General features: G+C 45.1%; 1 protein-coding gene across 1 annotated transcript; it reads right to left on the minus strand.

Moving 5' to 3' along the window:
- Window positions 1-11,783: 11,783 nt before the first annotated feature.
- On the minus strand, window positions 11,784-15,577 carry LOC124693131 (spermine synthase-like; the record flags this gene model as incomplete). Its single annotated transcript, XM_047226586.1, is given in 11 exon segments — window positions 11,784-12,157; window positions 12,397-12,471; window positions 12,613-12,742; window positions 13,264-13,459; window positions 13,608-13,679; window positions 13,789-13,861; window positions 13,943-14,047; window positions 14,196-14,318; window positions 14,403-14,479; window positions 15,208-15,252; window positions 15,360-15,577. Coding segments are annotated over 11 exon segments (1,158 nt in total). The 3' UTR covers window positions 11,784-12,082.
- Window positions 15,578-21,051: the final 5,474 nt, after the last annotated feature.

Raw genomic sequence — 21,051 nt, forward strand, 5'->3', positions numbered from 1 at the left:
AATTTTGGTTATTAGGACAAGTTCCCTAATTTCCTATGGCTAGTACTCCAACATTTAACATTGCCTCGCCAAAGGTGAAGAGGCAAACATTTAACATTCACAAACCGTTTCTTGTCTTTGTTGTCTCTTTGCGGGGAATGAAGAATAAGGAGATCAAGATTAGATTTAGGGATTCTTTTTTATTTCTTTGTAATCTCCTATTTCTTTTGGAGCTTGTAATTGATTAAGTTATTATAATTCTTAATGTAATATATATTTTCTTTCTTTATCTATTTGTAAATCTTCAATTGTGTTTTATATATTTGTTTGGAATTCAATTTCCAATTCCAATTTCAATTTGAATTCTTATCGCTAATATTTGAATTGAATTCAAATTGTGTTCCCCAAAATCAAATAGTTCAATAAAGGTCATGGCGAAGTTTATTGCACTCACGTCGAGTACTAGCTCAATTCCCACTAGACGTAAGAGAAACCTCGATCCTTGATGGGTTTAAGCAAAGATCACAATAAAGTTTATAGCGCTCAACTTGATGGTCTACTTCAATTCCAGCAAGTCAAGTGAAACTTCAGTTACTGTGACAAGTTTTATTAAAAGCGCGAAAATTCCCCGGATTTTCTATGCATGAATGCAATGCACACATCTATTTCCTCTATTTTTGTAACCCCAAATCCTGGGATATTACAATGGACATGTTCCCGATAGGATAATACAGATGACATTCTTTCATCTCCTTTATATCGTACACGGGGTAGAGAGGAGGCTCCGGTGCAGTAATTTCCACCACCAGAGGCTCCGGTGCAGTAATTTCGATCGTCGGTGCACCAGCCGGTGGGGCCTCCGTGGAATCCACGCTGCTTTTCCGCTTCCGAGATCCAATGGATGATCTTCATGCTGCGCCCGAGCTGCATCTCTTTCGGCTACTAGTGCACTCACGGTTTTCTTCATCACATCCATTTCCGATGCCAACCGCGCCACAACATCTGCTTCCCGATCCATCTTTCTCTTACGGCTTACGTAACCGTACGGGTCATCGTTACGGGGAACCCTATTTTCCACTGGAATGTGCCCCATGCCTCGTACACGTCCTCCGTGTTCGAGGATTCCCGAGGGCTTTTGTCGGCGCGTCGTTCTCTCCGTTGAACTTGATCTTCCCTCTTGAGCATCCCTCATTGCCTCAATAAGCTTTTGGGTGGGTTTAATTATTTTGCCCCGGTAAACACACTCCCCTGTCTCCGGGTTCGGCGATCCCCCATGCCCGTACCACCAGCTTTTGGCCCTTGGGTCCCATCCCTCCGTACTGGACGGATTCCTCGCGCCCTCAGCTCGTTCTCCATCTTCTCCCACCTAGGCTCCCAAAGGCGATACCCTCCCCGGCCCCATAATATGATTGTACTCCTTCTTAGCCGCATTTTCCTTATTTTTTTCGATATTTCAAGGAACTGCTCCGATTTCTTTTGCTTCACAAATTCTGGCCAATCATGTTTCAGTTTCTCATATTGTCCTTTGAAATCCGGAGTCTTGTTCTCCTTGACAAAGTCATGGGCTAGATTTTTCTTGAATTTCCGGAATGCCGCGGACATCTTATGAAGAGCGAACTGTTTGACTAGCCTCCTCCTCTCCTTGTTTTCCTCAATCTTGTTACCCTCCTCATCGAATTTGTTGTATTCCGGAGGTAGAACGAAATGTTCCATAAGCTTGTTGAAGCAATCTTTTTTTGTTCTCTTATCGACAAAAGTGAAACCAACTCGTGCCTTCTCTGGCTCATTCCACTCCTGGACGGTGATCGAGACGTTGTCTCTAACAATGGATCCGCATTGGTTGACAAACTTGGTGGCGTTCTTGCGGGGCTCCAGCGGCCTGCCGGTTGCACTGTCGACAACCTCGATGGTGCATGTTTCTCCTGGTTTCATCGTCTTGGTTGCACCACGCTTTGACGACGTACTCGATTGTTTCGACGATCCGGCCGAGGGCTAAAATAAGAAAGAGAGTCGCGCGCGTTAGTACACACATATTTATTCAAATCAGTTAGTTTGTATCACCAGAGGCTCAATGTATATATATACCTCGGCGCCGGAGGTGGTTGCTACTTCCATTTGAAGATCGTCGTTTATCGACGTTTCTTCGGCATCATCTTGCTGACGGCGCCCTTCATCTTCACCCTCAAGGTTCAGATAAGAAGAGATATCATCTTCTTCTTGTCCGGTCGGCACATATAGAATATCGCCGTTTATGATGCCGAAAATATGGTCTTCAGCGTACGGATCATAGTTCTCCATAATCGGGTCAGCTCTATCGTCCGCCATATGTCAGTCCTGAAAACATGTAGTCAAAACAAATTAATTAAGTGAAGAAGGGGTAGGAGAGAGCAGGGTGTCGCGGAAGAGCGCGAGACGAGGCGTTTGTTTAGTGTGTGAGAGTATACATTTTTTCAACTTAGAGAGAGTTTTCTCGGATATGTCTACCGGACGAGAATCTCGTCGTCGAGGCGTGACGAGTTCCGATATGACAAGGAGGGCGTACGCGTGCGTGCGTTCCTTGACTGAAGCGGCAATGGGTTGACGATGGCTAGGGACCTACGGCGGCGGAGTCGAGACACAACACATGCATATATGCGGGGTCGCGGTGGCGAAAGGGGGGTGGCGGAAGGTGGGCGGTGGCGGTGGCGAAAGGGGGGCGGCGGAAGGTGGGCGGTGGCGGTGGCGAAAGGGGGGCGGCGGTGGCGGTGGCGCCGCCCCCTCGCCGCGAACAAAAAAAAACCCCACATATACGGAGGGGGCGGCGAGGGGGGCGGCGCATCGGGGTTTTTTTTTGTTCGCGGCGAGGGGGCGTTTTTGTTAATTATCAAATTTTACAGTTTATTAAGTACTTTTTTTTGTTAGTACTTTTTTTGTTAAGTACTTTTTTTGTCAAGTACTTTGTTTGTTAAGTAATTTTTTTGTTAAGTATTTATAGTTACAAATTAAAAAAAGTGGGACACGGCTAGCCCCCTGACCCCCTTCTCTCTCCCTCTCGTTGCATGCACGGCCGTGCAGGCCTTGGCCGCCGGCGAGGGCGCACGGCAGCGGCGGCGGACGGCCGCGAGATCGAGGCAGGCGGCGGCGGCGATCTGAGACGGCGGTGCGCGCGGGTAGTCCTTACGTTGCTGTACGTGTCGTCGTCGGGCGGCGGCGGTCTGTGGCGGCGGCGGCGCGGCACCGGCCCGGTACGGCGGTGGTGTTGGCGGCGCGGCGCGGCGAGAGAGGAGAAGACGAGGAGCGGCGGCGAAGGTCGAGTGCGACGACGGCCGGCGACGGTCGGGCAGCCTGACGGCGTCTTCGGGCGCGGCGCGATCGGCAGACGGAGCGGGCGAGAGGAAGAAGAACTGATGCGCCGCCCCGCGGGCGCGGATATTTAAAGGAATGGGCTTTAGTCGCGGTTGGCCTGGCCAACCGCGACTAAAGCCAAATTTTCGCCTGTTTTTGCGGTTCCCGCGGAATTGAGCTTTAGTCGCGGCTTTTTCGAAAGAAATTCAATTGTAAATGTTATAAATACAAAATAATATATCAACAAATTCAGAAAAATAAAACTAATTCATTTCGAAATGTGAAAAATACAAATAATATATCCAAAAATTCAAAAAAATAAAACTAATTCATTTCTAAATGTGAAAAATACAAAATAATATATCAACAAATTTAGAAAAATAAAACTAATTCATTTCTAAATATGAAAAATACAAATAATATATCAAAAAATCCAGAAAAATAAAACTAATTCATTTAAAAATCTTAAAAATACAAATAATATATCAATAAATACAGAAAAATAAAACAAATTCATTTAAAAATCTTAAAAATACAAATAATATATCAATAAATACAGAAAAATAAAACTAATTCATTTAAAAATCTTAAAAATACAAATAATATATCAAAAAATTCAGAAAAATGAAACTAATTCAATTCAAAATCTTAAAAATACAAATAATATATTCAATTCCGCCTCTGTCTTCTCGTTGGCCCCCTCTTCCCGCCTCTGTCTTTCCGCCGACCCCCTCTTCCCGCCTCGTCTTCCCGCCATTTCTTCCCTGTCTTCCCGCCTCTTTTTCTTCCCGCCAATTTCTTCCCGCCAATTTCTTCCCGCCACTTTCTTCCCGCCTCATGTCTTCCCGCTCCCATTTTTCCCGCCATTTGTCACTACATATATGTAGCCCGGCTTGGCCAGCATTATCACATCTCTACAATCTCTCATCACTCTCTCATGGCTTCCACCGCACCCACTCTAACCTACCAGCAGGTGGAGGAGCTTTGCGCCTCGAACTACCCATGCCCACCGGGCTACCGCGTCCCCGCCGGCTGGAGCCTAAGCGCCGGCGGCGTGCCGGTCCCTCCCGTCCCTCGGGTGCTGCGCGCGCCGGTGGCCATCACGAACCACTACTACCTCGACCTCACGCCGGAGCGAGCGGATGAATCCCCGCCGGCATCCCGATAACCAGCATACTTGGGACGCCTTCTTCATCAATCGGCGTGAGAGGGCGCTCGCCGGGTATGAGGAGGACGGTCCGCCTCCCGGGAACTTCCACGAGGCCGGCCGTCGGCTATGGTGGTACGGCCGGACTGCGCAGCGTCATGGACTACATCACGGCCGGCGATATCCCCGCCTGCGCTACCCTCGGTTCGAGCCACGAGCGCCGCCCGATGACGGCGGCGGCGACAGCGGCGACGACGACGGCGGCAACTTAGAAGGCGACGACTACCGGTACAACGGCGGTGGCTATGAAGACTACGAGTATGCATATTATACGCCTAGGCAGGAGTATGACCGAATCACTCCAAATTTCATGTATCATCGAGTGCTATCTCGAGTCAATTGAATCATTCGAAAATGGACACCAAACACATCACGGGTAATATAATTCACATGATCCATTCAACAAAGTTTGGTACAATAAATTATTACACATCATTTCTTTCCTTGTGTCCACCGCTTGCTTACGATTGTGCCGTATCCATGGAGCATCCTCATCATTTAACTTAATGCTTGGGTCGGTGTTCACTTTGAAGGGCGGAATTTCAGTAAACATATTATAATCTTCCGACATGTCTGTCTTGTCCTCCACTCCCACGATGTTTCTTTTCCCCGAAAGAACAATGTGGCGCTTTGGATCATCGCATGATGTACCGATCGTTTTCTTATCTTTCCGTTTCCTCGGTTTGCTACTCATGTCCTTCACATAGAAAACATGAGCGACATCTTTCGCTAGGACGAATGGTTCGTCAAGGTAACCAAGATTGTTGAAATCCACCATTGTCATTCCGTATTGCTGGTCCACCTTTACCCCACCTCCTGTTAGCTTGAACCATTTGCACCGGAACAAAGGGACCCTAAAGGAGGGTCCATAGTCAAGTTCCCATATCTCCTCTATGTAACCATAATATGTGACCTTTTGCCCATTCTCGGTTGTCTGCATCAAAGCGGACACCACCTGTTTTGGTTGGTGCTCTTTTTATCTTGGGCGATCGTGTAAAATGTATTCCCATTTATCTCGTACCCTTGGAAAGTCGTTATAGTCGAAGATGGTGTCTTGGCCAACATGTACAGCTGATCTACAACATGATCGTCATTCATTAAATATTTTCTCAACCAACTGCCGAAAGTCTCCATGTGGGCCTTCCTAATCCAGGATTCAGGCTTCCCAGGGTTGTCCGAGCGTAAAATATTCTTATGTTTCTCAAAGTACGGAGCCACCAAGCTAGAATTGGTCAGAACTGTATGGCGTGCTTCAGTCAGAGAATGGCCGTCCATACATATCGTTGATTTCCTTCCGATCGTGCCTTTTCCACTTAGTCTCCCCTCGTGCCGCGATCGAGGAAGACCAATCGGCTTAAGGTCAGGAACAAAGTCAACACAAAACTCAATTACCTCCTCATTTCCATAGCCCTTGGCGATGCTTCCTTCTGGCCTAGCACGGTTACGAACATATTTCTTTAATATTCCCATGAACCTCTCGAAGGGGAACATATTGTGTAGAAATACGGGACCGAGAATGGAAATCTCATCGACTAGGTGAACCAGGAGGTGCGTCATAATATTGAAGAAGGATGGCGGGAACACCAACTCGAAACCGACAAGACATTGGATCACATCGTTCTGTAACCGTGGTAGAACTTCCGGATTGATTACCTTCTCGAGAGATTGCATTGAGGAATGCACATAGCTTCACAATGGCTACTCGAACATTTTCCGCAGGAGCCCCCTCAAAGCAATCGGAAGCAATTGCGTCATAATCACGTGGCGGTCGTGAGACTTCGGGTTTTGGAACATTTTCTCCGCCATGTTTATTATTCCCTTTATATTGGACGAGAATCCGGACGGGACCTTCATACCGCTCGGGCATTCAAAAAAGATGACCTTCTCTTCTTTGGTCGGAGCGTAGGCGGCACGACCTTGAAACCGTTCGGATGCCGGTCATCGTGGTCTTTCAAACGTTGTCTGGTCCCGCCGTGCTTCCTTTGTATCATTTGTCTTCCCATACACGCCCAAGAAGCTTAGGAGGTTCACGCAAATATTCTTCGTAACGTGCATCACGTAGATTGTAGAGCGGACTTCTAGGACTTTCCAGTATTCTAGCTCCCAGAATATAGATTTCTTCTTCCACATGGCTGCGTGCCCGTCAGCTCCCTTCGGAACTGATTGTCCGCCAGGACCCTTTCCAAAGATGACTTTCAAATCCTTGACCATATCAAATACCTCAGCACTAGTGTATTCCGCAGGCTTCGGCCGGTGATCTGCCTTGCCGTTGTAATGCTTGCCTTTCTTTCTTACTGGATGAATTTTCAGAAGAAATCGACGATGCCTAAGGTACACGTTCTTCTTACAATTTGGCAAATGTACACTTTCAGTCTCATGTAATCAGTGCGTGCATGCATTGTATCCCTTATTTGACAGTCCCGAAAGGTTACTAAGAGCAAGCCAATCGTTGATGGTTACGAAAAGCAACGCTCGTAGGTCAAATTCCTCTTCTTTGTGCTCATCCCACACACGGACACCAGGTCTGCCCCACAGCTGTAAAAGTTCATCAACTAATGGCCTTAGGTACACATCGATGTCGTTGCCGGGTTGCTTCGGACCTTGGATGAGCACCGGCATCATAATGAACTTCCGCTTCATGCACAACCAAGGAGGAAGGTTGTAGATGCATAGAGTCACGGGCCGTGTGCTATGGCTGGAGCTCTGCTCGCCAAAAGGATTCATGCCATCCGTACTTAGACCAAATCTTATGTTCCTTGCGTCAGCTTCAAAATCTTTGAACTCTCTGTCGATCTTTCTCCATTGTGTTCCATCTGCGGGGTGTCTCAACTCCCCGTCCGACTTACGGTCCTCTTTGTGCCATCGTAACAACTTGGCATGCTCTTTGTTCCCGAACGGACGTTTCAACCGTGGTATTATAGGAGCATACCACATCACCTTGGCGGGAACCCTCTTCCCGGGTTTCCGGCCCTCAACATCGTCACCAGGGTCATCGCCTCGATCTTATAACGCAATGCAGTGCATACCGGGCATTCATTCAAATTCTCGTATTCACCGCGGTAGAGGATGCGATCGTTGATGCATGCATGTATCTTCGTAACCTCTAAACCTAGAGGGCGAGACAACCTTCTTTGCTTCGTACGTACCGGCGGGCAACTCGTTATTCTTTGGAAACATATTCTTCAACATTTTCAGCAAGTTTTCAAATGCCGAGTCAGCTACACCTGCTCGTGCCTTCCATTTCAGCAAATCCAGAGTGTGCAGCCCAGCTTTTTCGGACCATCATCGCATCCGGGGTACAGCCGCCTTTCCGTGATCCTCTAACATGCGATCCAAATTCTCCCTCTCCTTTTCGGTTCGCAGCGTCTTCGTGCATCGGCAATGGTCCGACCAAGATCATCAACGGGATCATCACGTGCCTCTTCTTCACCTTCCCCTTCACCTTCCCCTTCACCTTCCAGCATCCTCCATGAAAGTATCCCCGAAATGAGCAAGATAGCTTTCATCGATGAAATCATCCCCTTCTTCATCTTCTTCCATTATAACCCCTCTTTCTCCATGCTTGGTCCAACAATTATAGCTTGGCATGAAACCGTGCCGAAGCAGGTGCATGTGAACATCTCTTGAGGAAGAGTAACCCTTCCGATTCTTACAGTTAACACATGGACAGATAACAAAACCCCCGCTTTGTTCGCATTAGCCACTACGAGGAAATCTTTCAAACCCGTAGTGAACTCGCCGGAGAGTCGGTTACCGTACATCCATTGCCGATTCATCTGCATTATTATAATATAAAATATATAATTAACCATCATGCATTTGTTAAACTAACTAGCTACAAACAATATAAATTAAACAATGAACTACACACATGCATATTTTATCAATGACACATGAAAAGGTTCAAGTTGCTAACCGTGATTGAGGAGGAAAAAATAAATAAGGAAGCTCAAGTGTGGCTCCAACACTTCATATCATGTTTGTTTCATGCTCTTGGGGCATTTTTATCAAACACCTTGTGTGCATAAGAGGAACCAAAAGCAAACCTACACCCCCTTGTGAAGCTTGTGAAGAGAAGTGGCACCAAATGGCTAAGTGCTGTGAGCTGAGGCCCTTTTATAGGGATGGGCCTTTAGTCGCGGTTGGCCTGGCCAACCGCGACTAAAGCCCCTCCCGTCCACCAGCTGGCCAGCGAGCGCGCTGGGCCCAGCTCTTTAGTCGCGGTTCGCCACCCGAACCGCGACTAAAGACCCCATTAGTCGCGGTTCCTATATTTTGGCGACTAATGGGGCTTCCCGGAAGGCCATTTTTCTACCAGTGCTCCCTCCCTTTGAGTCGAAGTGAGAAGTGAATGGTTACACACCACACTGGTATGACCCACCACTTTGATGATGTAGGTATTGAACATTTGCAATATAACTAATAATTGTAATTTTATCCCCGAACTGAACTAATAATGTTTCCTGTTATACATGGACAATTTAAACTTTGCAATTTTCTGCACTGGTAGCAATATGCACCAAATCTGCGCCGATTCAAATCACCTTGAGCTTTCAACTTTATAAGGTGGAACTGAGCCAACCCATCGCCGATTACATATTATGCGCCCTTTAGCAAGTGCATCTCATAGCTAGACCACACTTTCTTAAAGGGCCTAAAGAAAGTAAAGAGCTAGCCCGTATATGCCACACTCCCACTCTTTATATAAGAGAGAGGGGACCCTAGCCCCACCTCCCACTTTCACAACATATCCCCACACAGCCGCATTTTATTAACATTGGTCCCATGTTAATTAGTATGCGAACTGCACGTTGTGAAGCCGCATCGAATCTTGCGTGGCTTTCTAAGCCACGCCGGATCCGTTCTGTCTCCTTATCTCCAAGTTTGCTCTCTATCCTATCACACACCCTTTGCATCCTGTTCATTTAGATCTTTATGCTTGTTCTTCCGTCTCCTTATTAATCATTGGTATTTCTCTTTCACATCCGCCCCGAGGTCGTCACCTTAGGCGTGCAAATGCATGGTGATGATGATGTCTTCATCTAACTTTCGGATGATAGGATGTAGATTAGTCAACGCCGACGTGATCCATAACTTGTGCAGAATAGAGAGAAACTCAATAGATCTAGTACTAATTAATAATTTGATTTCTAGCTAGTTTGTTACGAATAGAGAGCAGCTCAAGAGGTTATCTCTTTTCCTCTCTTTATTAGCAGAATTTACATCTGCTCCTTTTATGTGTTTAAGTGGCTGCAGTGTAATTTGATGTAATTGAATAAAATATTTGATCTTAGTGAAGTGAGAAATCTCTATCTCGAATGAGATCTTGTTAGCCCTAATTTTGATTAAATATTTTGCCGTCGATATATGCACGAAACACAACAAAAATAATGTGTTATCACTTATCCACTAAAATTATCCGTCATCTGTTAATGGACCAAGGCGTTTCAATTTTTGCGTCGTGCACGATAACGCGAGGCGTATAGTGATGTATCGAGCGAAAAAAGCGTCGGGTCTATCCTTTTCCCGATGCAGTTATCCCCGACGTCTTTTTTGTCATGCTAGCACGAGCGCGGCGGTTACAAGCAAGGCTCGATGTTTAAAGCCACCGCGGTCAGCGTGTGGTGTTGTAGTGTTTGACTTGTTGACATTAATTTGAAGCTTGGACTTGAGTTGACTTGCTTAGACCGCTTTAACCATGCCACGTAGGACCGAGTGGGGTCCCGAGTGGGCATTTCCCCATTACTACAACATCCACTATACAAATACCATAAGATTTTATGATAAGGTATGCTGAAATGATCTACCGTACAGAAACTTATCAAAGCCAAGAATATACCATGAGAAATAAAATAAAATAAACACATGAACAAAAACTCACTAGTGTTGTAATGTGACGTAAAAAAAATACGCTATGCATGTGTCATAACACATTGTACCCATTACTTTATTTTTTTTAATGAGGATCAATATCAATATTTATGTTACATTGTTTTTAAGAAAGAATATGTTTTACCTAGATAACATTTCATACAAAATCAGCATATATATCGTGCCAAAATATCAGTCATAAAGGCCGATGTACTGGTCTATCCCAACTGATATGTGTGAAAATGATATGTTAAATCGTCATCGGTACCTGATCAGTAATGATTTATCGACCGATCCCGACTAGCATTTGCCTATGCGCATCGCCAAATGCCATCCCCGTCATAAACCAAAAGCACGGGCCTAAAACTTGTCGGGTGTGTTTGGTAGCCTGTGCCTACCCAACAATTCTCATCTCAACAGAGATTTTTAGCCATACCCATGTTTGTTAGCCCGGGTCACCACAGATGGGCTATGCCCACCTCATACAAAAAATGCCCCTCAGCCTAGCCCGGTTGTGAAGCTCAAATCGAGCTTCACAACCCAGCCAAGCTGAGTCCATCCCGCAATCCACCTCATGGGCCCACAAACGCACCCCCAGACTCTCTCCCGTGCCTCTCATTTGCTCCTGAACGAACGGATCGTTCCGTTCTCTCCTCTGGCCTCAGGCCGCCGTCGCCCCCTCCCCTGGCCGACCGACGTCCTCCTGGCCTCAGGCCGCCGTCCACCGCCGCTCTCCTGGCCTCCGGCCGCCGTCGCCCCCCTCCCCTGGCCGACCCTGGACGCCGCTCGCTGCCCCTGGACGCCGCCCGCCGCAGAGCGAGTTCAAGTCCGCCGCCCCTCCCCATGGCTGCCACCGGCCGCAGCGCCTCCCCTGGCCGCTTCCCGCCGCAGCCTGCAGGCGGCTGCTCTTCCGCTGGCCGCCGGCCGGCCGCCTCACACCACCAGTCTGTAGATCAAGCTCAAGGAGATCACAGAGGACCCGATTGCTTTTTATTTAATCTGTTTTAGGACCTATTTGCAAAAAGCTGCACCTTTTTGCAAAAAAATAATTTGTCAAATAAAGAATATGGAATGAGTGTGTATTTTATATACTTACATAAAACTAACTTTGTTCAAATATTAAATTAGTGCTCAAAATTAATTGAAGTTGTATCCTCACTATCTCATCTCATACATGTGCTATCAAACAACATCTCATCTCAGCTCGTACATGTGCTACCAAACAACATCTCATCTCATCTCAACTCGGTTGAGATCATCATGTATGAGAAGAGATAGCTATTCTCGATTGACACGGGCTACCAAACACACCCGTAAGGGATGCAGGGAGCCAAAGACAATCAGAACCCACACAACAATGTAACATAGCGTGTATACCTCAAAAAAAAAAAAAGCGTGTATGTTGCAGATCAGGGAAACATATTATTTTAGCATACAGTCCACTCTGTTCCCCCTTTATTCAGTCAACCGCAACATATCATACACACTCAACGACATTCTACTCTCAGTTCTGTCAAGCAACTATGCTACTCACCACAACAATCATGCCATTACTTTAATATATAATTTGCCACAGGACAGGCGTGGAACGTGAATATATGCAGCACGTCGGTGCTAATCGAGGACAATGGATAGCATATGAGTGGCGGATGGCGGTGCTAATCGAGGACGGCGGACAGCATATGAGCGGTTGCCGGTGGTCTAGGAAGCGGTAATTGCACTGCCCCGCATTATCTTCATCTTCACTGGTTTTGCGGTTGGCTTTTCTGGTTTCTTCTGTCATGGGGTGAAATAGCAAAAGGATCTATTAGTATTCCGCTGCACCAATCTGAATTTACTTAAGAGTCAATGTATTGATATTATTACATTTGCACATCTTGTTACATTTTAGTTTGTAATTATCTGCTATTGTCAGTGGGAGACTAGACCCTCCCTGCTTGCGAGATATGAAAACACACAGAAAGAGTCTCAACATTCGAAATGCAGACAATGCAAAATTCCTCAAAACAACTTACCTTTTCAGTAAAAGTGCAATGTGCCTCCAGCTCCCTCCTTACAAATGTTGGCAGAACAAAAGCAGCCCTATGAATCTGTTAAACAAAAAAGCGGCTGATGACTGACTACTGCACAGTGAAATCATGGTACTGGAAATCTCGCATCAGTGTGGCAACAAGAACACCTTTAAGGCAAAATAACAACAAGTGGGCGCTGTCAAAGGCATAAGGCCAAACCTGCGAATTGTAAAATCTCATTTCTTTTCCGGCTGTCGTAGCTCCTTCGATTTTCTCAATTGGATTCACGGGAGTCAAGAAGTTCACCGGTGGACCTTCCTTCGCACATAGCAAAAATCCAATGGCACCACTACAGATCCAAATATTTAGATATGAATAGGGCACGTAGATACTCTAAACAATGGGGAGATACAGCTGACTAAAAAATTACTTATGCTTTGAACAACCAGATGTTCACAAAGGGAAAAAAAGAGCATTGGATATAATTTGTGACTGTAATCATTCATTTTGCACCCCCGGCATCAGAGTGCCACAGACACTGCGCAGAGACTACCGGCTGAAGGGTTAGTAACTTAGTATGCTAATTGGCGAACCTACAACCTATTTCTTCATTCAGTTGGCACTGGAAGACTAGCAGCTCAAAATAAGAATTTCGAACAACCGATATTTTTTTTTTCAGCACCTCCAGATTCCTTATGCAACCTCTGAAAAAATAGCTCAAAGTTTAAGACGCATTGTCTAAATATTTGAGATTTCAACATAAACTGAAAAATAGATAATAAACTCATCTAGGCATATGTAGAATATAACATTAGATAAATGGAAGTTAAAGAAAAAGGCTAGTACAGATGATGGAGAGAAGTAGAGAACCTAGGATATGTTGGAACGCTAGCCCAGGCATAGTGCACGCCACCCTTGAATGTCTCACGACAGATAGAGAGCATATCCTGGATTAGGTGTGTGTGCAACCACATACTCTCAGCTAGATTAGAAAGAACACCTCCAGGCTTTAAAGCTCTAGCAATTGTCTGGAAAAAAGGCTTCTCCACAAGTTCCTGAGCTGGCCCTGTAATATGTAATGTGAAAGAGAAGTTCAAGTACTTACTACTTAAACAAAGGAGCCATGTAAATCAAACCTATAGGAAATAATTTTCCGTATCCTTAATCAAAGTAACAAAGGCTGCAGGTATGACGTAGTAAAAGCAAGAACTCACCAATTGGATCTGATGAATCAACAATAATGGCATCATATTTCCCTTCTGGAGCATTCCTCAAGAAATCAACAGCTGCAAAATAAATACAAGTTTACTATGAAATTTACATATCAAGACCAGCAGTCAGCTTAACAACATACAGAATACCACCAGCTTAACAACTTCTTAACTCTTAACATACCATCCCCAACATGAAGTCGAACACGAGGATCTTCGTATCCAACATATAAATGTGGGAAAAAATCTTTACAAACCTGCATTAGTTTGAAGGCATACATCAGAACAGGACTATTTAGATGGTTATACTTTCAAGTAAATCAAGAGATAGTTCATACATCAATAACTAGCTGATCAATCTCACAAATGTCTATAGTCTCCACTGAGTCGTGCTTGGCTATTTCTCGTAGTACACCGCCATCACCACCACCCACAACCAAAACCTGCATCGGAGTAAAGTGAGTCATCCACCGTAGTACCAGGAGAAAAATGCTCCAACTCAGTTTGAATGCTAAATTCAATAAAAAGTTGACAGCATATTTTCATATTATTCGGCATGCACTAACATATGGCCGAAAACAAAATACATACATTTTTAGGAGATGGAATTGAGCACAGTGCAAGGTGGGTAACCATTTCCTGGTAAGCGCATTCATCCTTGTCAGTCAGCTGAACAATACCATCAAGGACAAGGACATTCCCATATGTTGAAGACTGCATACACAATTTAACGTGTTACACATTACCAGGTTCAACAAATTCAGACCACGTGCAAACAATTAGAAGATGAAGAATAACCTCGAAAACTAAAACTTCTTGGTAAGGTGATCTCCCCTGGTACAAAATCTTCTCTACTTTCAACGAATGAGCCTCTCCTGTATAGAGGAAGTAACTGTTGTTACAAACTGACCAGCTCAAGCAAGTAGATTGCTTCAGTATTATGGTAGTTTAGAGATCAAAGAATTTTCACATGATACATCCCTGATAAGCTCAAGCAAATAGGTTACTTCAGTATTATGCTTAGGTAGAGATCCAAGAATCTTCATAGACAATGCATATACTAGAAACAAAAGTTACCTGGCGTAACCAGAAAAGCTGCAAAGAAAGTCAAATAGTAAAGCCTAAAATGCTGTTTAATAACTTCAAAGATGCAGTGTACTAATATTCTTACAGGGACACATGTTTTGATGTTTTAGGTACTGCTCGGATAACGGGAAACCCAAAATACAATTAAGGATTGCTACTAAAGAGAAACAGATATCGAGCGTTCGGTTATCATATCATCCTAGGATGGTTTACTCCATAATGGAATCATCGCATTATTCTGGTGAAGGTTACATTTGTCATTTTCTACCAGTCTTGAGCTTATGAGGGGTGTCAATGGACCAACGAATTCCATTCCAAGAAACCGAACAAGTAGGTTACATTAACAGTTAGGATCAGTGGTAATTTCATCATCGAGTTCCTCAAAGCAACATGCTTACAGTTTCCGCCAGCTAAAAGGTTACGACAGATGTGAAAGTTTAGGAGTAGCCTACAAAAACTCATATTAGTGATATACTTGTCACTTTCATAGTAAAAGAAACAGAAATCAAGGAAGTACCTGGCCACATTGGATTGTTGAAGTACCGCACTTTGCTTGTTTGACCTGAACATGCAGCAACTTGGTTTCAAATATCGAAACAACAGATGATTTTGTATGCCCTTGTAGTTCCCAGAAATGCAAAATTACAGGACCAATCTGAATGTACATACCAGATCGTGAGTGGGATTCTGTGAACCACCCGGACACCACAGTTGCATGACACTTGGCCTCAGATTCCGGCACACCAGCTTTCGCCTTGATGCAGCAAGGAGGCAATGGCTTGCAGGAGCCATCATCCCCACTTCCCTTTGTCTGTGCTGCTGCTGCGGAAACATTTCTTGCGCCTCCACCCTCCATGAGCCCTGTTCCGCTTTAAAGTTCCCAGTCTCTGGATCAACAAAACAATAGAAGACACACAACAACAAAAATTAGTATTCCACCTAAGCAAAACCTCTGATGCGGCAATTTTAGATACAGTCCGCAGTGGAGCACTGTGACTGTCCTGATGTCACGCCAAGTGGTGTGTCTAGCCAGCTGTCAAATTATCGTATACATGTACGTGGAAGTCTACACAAATCACCACTTGATTACTAACAAAGTAGCACACATGCCTACTTGGAGCAATTTGCATCCAGCAATGCCGGAGGGTAGGAGTCATGGCTTCATGGAGCTGAAGCTCCTCACTCAAAAAATGGGACAAGTTAAACGGAAGGCGGGCTTATTTAGTAAGATCAACTTGTACCAGGCTTACCATTTTTTCCATTTTGTCAAGCTATCTTTACGAGATTAGTAATGGGAAAGGAACAAAACAATAGCCAAATTGAAGGGAAGAGAAACAAAGAGAAGATTATTTCACAAATAAACAAGATAATCCGTGTCCCCTTTTAATTCATGAAGATAACACCAATTTTATGAGGATAAAAACATAAGGGAACACAAACAACCACCTAAAAAACACCAATTGCTGAAAGCATTCACAAATTATCCCCCAAAACAGAAGATTTTCTTTTTCAAATGAGATCCTCTATTTCATTGATACAAGAGAAAATGTTCCAAACACAGCGTATAGTAAATCACAGAAACCCTCGAGATTTCATTTTGTTCACGAATACGCACGATATTTGGATGCAATAATGCGTTACTAGATAAAGGGAAGTGAGTTGCTAACGGAAATCACTCCCTCAGAATCAGCACCTGCGAAGAGACAATTCACAGATAATCTTCAACCACTACAGAACTTTAGCGACGAACGTTGCCAACTAATACAATCGAAAATGCTGGAAACTCTTTGCACACATCAAAAGAGACTAAATCGCAGCGGAACAATTAGCTAAAAGCACGGTAAAACGGAATGCTACGAGCAGATCGACCAAGTAACCCGGACTAATCCAAGTGGAAACAACTGACACAAAGGAACAAGCACCTTGCGCGCACTGGGAAGAAGACGAAGGTGTGGTAGGTAATAAACAAGCGAATAATATATCCTTTTCCGTAAAGAAGGATAGATATCTCCAGGAGTCGGCTATAACCTCGTAGGGATCGCACTCGAACACGAGCAACCACGCGAGCTCACTGAGGCTTTTGGCTGCGTCCCCTGCTTTGCCACTCGAACGCCCCTTGACAGATGAAGAAACGGTAAAAAGGACGGACCCTTGACAGCACCGACACCAACGCTATAATTTTAGAAAATATGCAGGACCAACTTAAAACTGGCCTTCGAGTGTTGGAGTTGTGAACAAATTGCAGGAACGCCCTCCCACCTAGAAAAATACTACGAAAGGGGAAACAAACAGAGTGCATGCCGAGAACAGAACAGGCAGCAAATAATCCAGGTCTCTAGAAGACTAGAACACTTAGGGAAAATAGCATCGAGTTCTCTAGAATGCTGTAGAAACACTAAGTGCTCGTTCTAGCTCTGCTCTTAGCTCTCACCTGATGGCACACGCGAACGGCGAGGAGAAGAGGATGAGCTGCCTGCCTTCCTGCTGGTGGTGGTGGTGGGAAAGAATGGGATGTGGTGGGCGAGAAGAAGAGGGGCCGGCATAAATAGGCGATGGCTATGTGCAGGTTGTTGATGTTGCGCTGGCTGGTCGTTCATGGGGAGGGAGCCCCTCAGAAATGAAGAACTCGTGCTGATTTTGACGGCAATAAAAGGACGGAATGCGATGCCGTTCTTCAGATAACCAAACAGGGACCCGATACGTGTTAGGCGATCGGCTCCATTGGATTAGATGTAGCTTTCATGTGATGTGGCTCCGCATCCGATTCTTCTTTAATCTTGCAAAGAAAACGAGAACTTTGGTTTGGGCAACAGAAAAGATGTGTGGTTTCCCCCCGGTACATCTCACTGAACCCGTGAGCAAACCGATAGCCAGAGTCCACCAAGTATAGAACTACGCAAGTACTTTTGATGATCTATCGGCTGTTACCTAACGCGGCAAACAAATATGCGTAGGCAAGATTCCCTCAAAATAAAGTGTAGGCAAGAAGAGAGTCTAGCTCACTTGATTCGGGACTGGATGGTTACCTAGACTCGAGAAATCCCCAATTAACTAGACTCAGATCTCCATTGACGCAGATTTAGCTCTTTATTCTAGAAAAAATTACTTAGAGGCCTGCTTTAGTTTTTTCATACAAAAATTCTTGTAGAAATTGTTATTGTCTATTAAAATTGTTAGATATACATTAAGATCACAAGTTAAAAGTTTATGTGGTTTACACCATTACTTTGCCGGGTCGGTAGCTCGTAAATTCGGTTGATATGAGTTGCGAGGAGATAATATCTCGTGCACCATGCCAGGTACATTTCACTTATTTATTTTGGTAATAACAAAATTCGATCAAGACACACAACTTGCATATAACTGTTAGAGTATATCACGTCTAGGCTACATTAGGTAGTTTAAGATTGTACTCCAATTCTATCTCTACTAGGCTTCTTGCCCTCCAAGTCTCTAGTACTATATAAACAGCCCAAGAGGCTCAATGTAATTAACCAATTACCGCATATCAATACAATCAATATTTCGCAGTCTATCATGGTATCAGAGCGGTTCTTTCTGCGACCTAGGGTTTAGCCACCCACCGCTTCCGCCGCCCCCGGGGAGATCGATTTCCATGATCTCCGCCGGGGGCATCCAATCTCGTAGCTAGTTTTACTTCCCATCTAGTTCATAGCTTTAGCAATTTTCGTTTTCTACTTCCTTTTTTTTTTTCCTCCAATTAGATCTGTCTAGTTTCTTAGCCACCAAAATACATCCGTCAACTCTCTCGCCGGTGTAAACTCTACCAGATCGACTTTAGTCGGCAACTACACACACACGCGTTCTACAAGCACCCTTGCGTCTCCGGTTCAACCATCAGGCACAGAGTTGCATGGCCCATGTCGCATGATGTGTGCCAATGTATGGGACAAGGGAGGGATCAGCTGTACTCGAAGACGATCTGCTTCCGCTCGAGCTGCTCGTACTGCACGTACGTCTACGCGCGGCAAAGTCGTCACGCCACCAAGCCGATCTACTTCACTTCACGCCGTCATCATTGCCGACCACCATCTACACCAACAACTCCGCCACATGTACTGCATCGTCGTCGTCATCACCAATCAAGGTCTTCGTCAACGCCAACGGGTTCTGCGTCGCCGCGCTCCTGCATGTAGATGAATAAAACGGGTTCGATCCCCGACATCTACTACCACTACAGTTCAATCGCCATCGACAACCACCTCGTCATCTTCGTCCACAATGACCATACCGCCAGAGTTGCAGTCTAATTTTTTGTTTGCACCGCATGTGCTCAATTTTCTTCTTGCAACCACTTCGTCTACTCCGGCGCATACGGCGCGCAACCGACCGTACACGGAGGCCTTCTCTGCTACTCCATCCAACTCTGGCGCGCATGGCTCATGGTGGTCCCTGTCTTCGCACGCCCGGTACGGCAACACCGGCGCGTGCCTTCGTCCCCGGCGCGCTCCCGAGCCCGGCAAGTTCGGCGCGGCGTGTCGCCTATCTCAACTACCACAAATCCAGCTACGTCTACCTCGAGTTGACTACCGCTGCAACCGCCTTTTATTTTATCACTATGGCGACTTCCCCCGGGCTCAAGACGACACCGACCACAACAACATCAACATCAAGAACTTCATCAACGGTAATTATATCACACGGCACCATTGACCACGACAACAACGGCTTCATCGACATCGGCATCAAGGGGCTGCACCACATCTTCGGCTTATGCTCCAGTCGGACCGTCCGCGACGCTCTTGCTGTATTCGCGTCACTACCGATCCGACTGCGGGGGGGTGTTAGAGTATATCACGTCTAGGCTATATTAGGTAGTTTAAGATTGTACTCCAATTCTATCTCTACTAGGCTTCTTGCCCTCCAAGTCTCTAGTACTATATAAACAGCCCAAGAGGCTCAATGTAATTAACCAATTACCGCATATCAATACAATCAATATTTCGCAGTCTATCAATAACATGTCATAAGATTTCAAATCCTAGTTCGTAACACAGATGGAGAAATAAAATATACAATTTTATGAAACCGTGTCTAGGAGGAACTAGACACTTTTTGATATAGTAGAAGCGGGACTTGGCGTGACAATTCCGAAATTCGTCCCTGATAGGAATCGAACTCCGATCGTTAGGGTGCACCACTGCGACCCCAACCATTGGGCTAAGCCCACGTCGTCAAATATACAATTTTATCACCAATAGTAACTACTGCAAGTTGGAATTTGATTGACCCATAATCAACATTGACTATAAATTCATCCTAAAATGGACTTGAGTTTTTGTGACTTACACATTCATATTGGGAGGAGTTGAACTTGGTGACACATCGAATATCACATGCGAAAATCATACGTGACTGGCGATCTAATGTTCTGCAAATCGTATACTAATACACGTCCTTCCAGAAAGAGTACGGTATTTCTTCGGCTTAGTACATGTCCTTCCAGAAAGAGTATGATATTTCTTCGATTAGCTTGAAGGCTGAAGATCAATATTTCTTCCATGGATATTTAGTTGATCGTTCCACCTTAGCGGCGGTGGCATAATGTTGGGTTTAGTGGGGGGAGGAGGGAGGAAGGGGCGTCATTGGGGGAGCGATATGGCCCAAAGTCCGTGTTGGTCTCCTATTGGGCCAGTTTGTGGGCCAAGAGTCTCGTGTAGCGGGCTCAACAATTGTAACCATTGGTATGCCTAGGTGCCCAGAAGAAAATCGTATATGAATGCCACAGCGGTGGCTGAAAACGTTGTGTTAAGCCAGCCCATGGTGAGCGATGTGTGAGGGCGAGATTTGTTCAATTTAGTCCTACATTGGTTGTGGGGGAGGCCGTGAGCGACTTATTAGGCTGATTGCGCAAAGTCTGATGTAAGTCTGTGTTAGTCTCCGGTTGGACTGGTTGGTGGGCCGAGATGCTCGTGTAGCCCACACAACATAGTGAATTATTAATACTCTTTATCACCACTAGAGAGGCTGAAATTTGCGACACATGATGGGGATACACAATTATGTTTGAGATGATGCTTTCTTAGATCCCTTTGCGCATCTCTTGACTATGGAAATAATCACTCTCCTTATTATCCACCTTTTCCGGAACCTCCATCAAGTATAACTATTTTTTCTCAGAGTTAGGCACCTAGTTTGATTGGGTTCATGAGCAAGGTGGTGGGACCAAATTATTATTTGAGTGTGTTACGATATCCTCTCGTGTGGGCTGTAAGAAGCTGACATTTTTAGATACTTTAGGTAACAAGAATATGAGTAAGAACCCACCACATATTAGGATCATGACAAATGGCATTTGGACTTTTCACACGAGGGAATAGGGATGTTAATCCACCCACCA

The sequence above is a fragment of the Lolium rigidum genome, chromosome 1 (assembly GCF_022539505.1).
Source record: "Lolium rigidum isolate FL_2022 chromosome 1, APGP_CSIRO_Lrig_0.1, whole genome shotgun sequence".
Classification (NCBI taxonomy): Eukaryota; Viridiplantae; Streptophyta; class Magnoliopsida; order Poales; family Poaceae; genus Lolium; species Lolium rigidum.